At 36.6% G+C, this 3,783-nt stretch overlaps 1 protein-coding gene across 1 annotated transcript; it reads left to right on the forward strand.

Annotated features, from left to right (window-relative positions):
• Window positions 1–330: 330 nt before the first annotated feature.
• LOC110444599 (octopamine receptor-like) lies at window positions 331–3,714 on the forward strand. The gene has a single exon (XM_021488965.1). It carries the CDS (start codon window positions 572–574, stop codon window positions 2,033–2,035), a length of 1,464 nt encoding a protein of 487 aa, XP_021344640.1. The 5' UTR covers window positions 331–571; the 3' UTR covers window positions 2,036–3,714.
• The last annotated feature ends 69 nt before the right edge of the window (window positions 3,715–3,783 follow it).

Below are 3,783 nucleotides of genomic sequence, written 5' to 3' on the forward strand. Positions count from 1 at the left end.
TTACTCTTTATAATTTTTCATTTCAAAGTATCCTTAAATTAATTATATATTCGATCATAATTTTGAGCCACTCCTAAAAAGAATGTATATAGGCTTGCCTTTTATGCAATCCATTTAACTATTACATCTGTCAATAAAATTTGTTGAAATGAAAAAAAAAAGGTGACAATGTAAGAATGCTAGGTAGATACTTCAGCGAACTCAAAGAACTAAGAAGTAACATCTATACTTTCGTTGATTGGTTATTTATGTTACGAATACTATCTATATCTTAATATAGATATCATTTGTAACATGTAACATTTCCTTTAATGTCACTGTTCTCTCTTTCAGAAAAAAATCGTCACGACAACAGGTAGTTCACAGTGGAAGGTATACGTCATCAAAACCACCGGTTACGCATCGAACGCAACAAGGCAAACTATACGTCTTCAAAATGACGGGAAACCATGAATGCTACTGAATTTGAAAAAAAAGAGTGTGTCGTAACATCAGCGCCGATAATCAACACAGAACAAACAAAACATAAGTAAGGTGCTTGAAATAAGGGAAACAGCAAATATCTGTAACCATGGCGACACTTTCTGAAATAAATGCGGCCGAGGCTTTCCGTCAGTTTCCCCTGTCCGTATATTTGTCAGTATTGTCTCTAGTGGGACTTGTCGGAAACTCCATAGTATTATACATCTACACCAAAGTGTATACCAACTCAAACTCGCGTTCTTTCATCCGATTCCTGTCGACCGTTGACCTAATGACATGCGTAGTGGCAGTTCCGGTTGAGATCTTAACAGTTCTGAACCAGTACGAGTTCGACAACCCCGTCGCTTGTGTGATATCTCGGTTCGTAAACTCGGCCGGAACTGTATCAGCGTCCACAATATTAATACTGATAGCTATTGACAGATATCGTAAAATCTGCCAACCTCTTGAGTGGCAAATATCAAACAAAAGTGCGAAAATCTTAAGTGTGTGCTCGATGGTATTTGGTGTTGTGTTTTCAATACCGAATATTTTTTTGTACGGTGTTCGAACCCGCGAAGTAGTGTTTGAGTCGTTTGTGTATAACGGTACTGAATGTTCCGTTAGCGACGCTTGGTCTGAATCTCTCTTTCCTCTCATCAATAACGTCGTCACATTGCTAATGTTTATCGTGTCGGCTGTGACACTGGTAACACTGTATTCCATCATCGGTAGAAATGTCCGATTCTTCGCAAGGCGTCAGGAACAACGGAAAAATTCGTCCGTTGTCTTGGACACGCATAGTGGTGCCAACACGGCAGTGAAGAGGCGAGTTTCTGAGATGAGGTCACAAGATGGTTTATCAGCGGATTCGGTTTGTGAGAATCCTAAACGCAGGTGTAGGAAGTTACCCATTCCAGAAGAAAATAATCAGACGCTTAATCAAAGTAAATCATCCGACCAGCTCGTTCAGACGCTTGACAGGGAGCAAACACTACATGAAATTATCGAATTAGAAACGGATCTGGAGCAGAAAGGTGATTCGTGTGATTCAAAGGACAATGCATATTATGAAGTGGAGACTGGGGAAACGATTGGAAGCGCGCCGATAATTCTTGTAAATTGTTCGCCAAAAACGAAGGAAACTACTCCAAATATTAGAACTCTATCAGATTCAACTCACACTTCAATCTCAAAAATATCCTCCCTCAAAACCAAGGTCAGTAGCGTGCTTCCGTCCAACCACAGGCACATCTCTCGAGACACATCCCGACAAAATAAGAATCTCGCAAAAAGTACAACGTATTTAATGTTTATTATATCCATGGTCTTTATTTTGAATTTCGTGCCGTACCTGCTGCTTGTTATCCTAAGAGAACTTAAAGACGACTTTGTTGACAGCTTGCAAAACAATGATGCTGCCAGGACTGCCTATCGCTTCTTCCTGAGGTCCTACTTCGCTAACTGTGCCGTAAACCCGATCATTTACAGCATATTCGATAGAAGGTTTAGACAGGCTTGTAAACAAACACTGAGGTCTGTTATTTTAAAATGTGTTCCTGCTAAATGCTGAAAATTCTGTCAAACTTCCCTGTATCGAATTTGTTGGAACGGTAGCAATACATGGAGTTATAAATAGCAGTTAAAATAGCTTGTTTAAAACTCGATATTCCATATATTTAACATTTGTAAAAAAAAAATATCGGAATTCAATGCATAGCAGTAATTCATTCATTTAAAATAGTGTCATCAATTACCAAATGTTATCGGTGTAATCACGTGTGTGTGACTTACTTAAGTTTCCTAACTTATATTAATTGCTCTTGTTGGTCTGCCGTAGCTGTCAGTGCGCAGGGTGTCTTAATGAAAGAGGTAATTGAGAAAGCCCGGAGAAAGCCCACGCGGGTGGACAGGTGACCGAATACCTCTTCACGATCGGGGAGTTAAACCCCGGCCGTTTTGGTGAAGGGCGAGTTCGCTTTCCTCTACGCATTCGAACCACCCAAACTAATACCTTTTACTCTTGATACCAGTAACAGTTTTTAAGCTTGATGCATACTTGTTTTGGTTTGACAGTTGTTGTCATCTGATGCCATTTGATGCCATTTGATGAGTTAAATTTACCTGTACTGTTTGCTTGGATACTTATTCTGACTGAGGTTTAAATATAGATGGGGTGTTTTTTTTATAGAAAAGACAAAAGCTAACTTGACACTAGCACACTTGTAAATTATGTAAATACTTATATGATGTCTCATAATCTGACTAGGGCTGGGCTGTACATCATTTATTCAAGGCTGCAGCTTTATTTTCAATGACTATTCAAACGAAATGTGTATATTATCTATGTCTTGTAAGAATGTAATTTGATGTGTGTCACTCTAATTAAAGCTTCATATTGCTTGAGAGTTAGAATGTTAGAGTGTTCGCTTTTCTAAGTAGGTTTATTGTATTGTATTTTGATATGACCAGTTAAATGCCGATTTTATTGTTCTTTATATTGTAAATGCAACAGGTTTTTATGGTGTTCCTTGTACATACAAAATTGCAATATGCTATTGTGCTGTATCTAATAAATATAACTGGTTTTTGATGCTATATGTATTGCATTGTATCATTTAAATATGAGATGTACTGATACTATATTTTTTTCGACATTAAAGATAACATTTCTCATTATTTCTTCTTTGGCATGATGTATTCTGTTAAATACATCATAAGTATTAATATTGCATATGCTTGCAACGACTTACATAGGTAAAAAAATGACTTAGAAAAACTAGAGAAAAAAACTGTATTTCAAACTCCAAATTGATAAAAGTAGGGTAAAATATGAACAAGAGAAAAATTGACATGGAGACCATTGCAAGCGTATCAGGAGAATAAAACCAGGAAGGGTAAGCGTCATCTTCCTCATCCACGCCACCTGTCATATGACTCTGAAAGGTGGTTAACAAAATACCACGTAAACATATAAGGGTCTTGCTATACAAAGTACAAGTGCTCATCCATTGTCCTTTAGCCATAGCACCATTCTATTGTTCTGTCAGTATAGGGGTAGTAGATAAAACACACTTGACACGTTATGGCTAACAATTAACGATCCATAATTCTTTTCTGTTTTAAACAGAATATATGCTATTGTAATGAACAGTACTGCAAATGTATGATATATGAACTACTATACCTATTTAAAGCTATAAACATGTTAATTACAATAATCTGAACTTTTATACGTATTTATAGCTATAAATATAATAATAATGTTACGCTGAACTTTTATACTTATTTATAGCTATAAATATGTTAAAAATATTTACT

Source organism: Mizuhopecten yessoensis, unplaced genomic scaffold (genome assembly GCF_002113885.1).
Source record: "Mizuhopecten yessoensis strain PY_sf001 unplaced genomic scaffold, ASM211388v2 hete_36148958, whole genome shotgun sequence".
Lineage (NCBI taxonomy): Eukaryota > Metazoa > Mollusca > Bivalvia > Pectinida > Pectinidae > Mizuhopecten > Mizuhopecten yessoensis.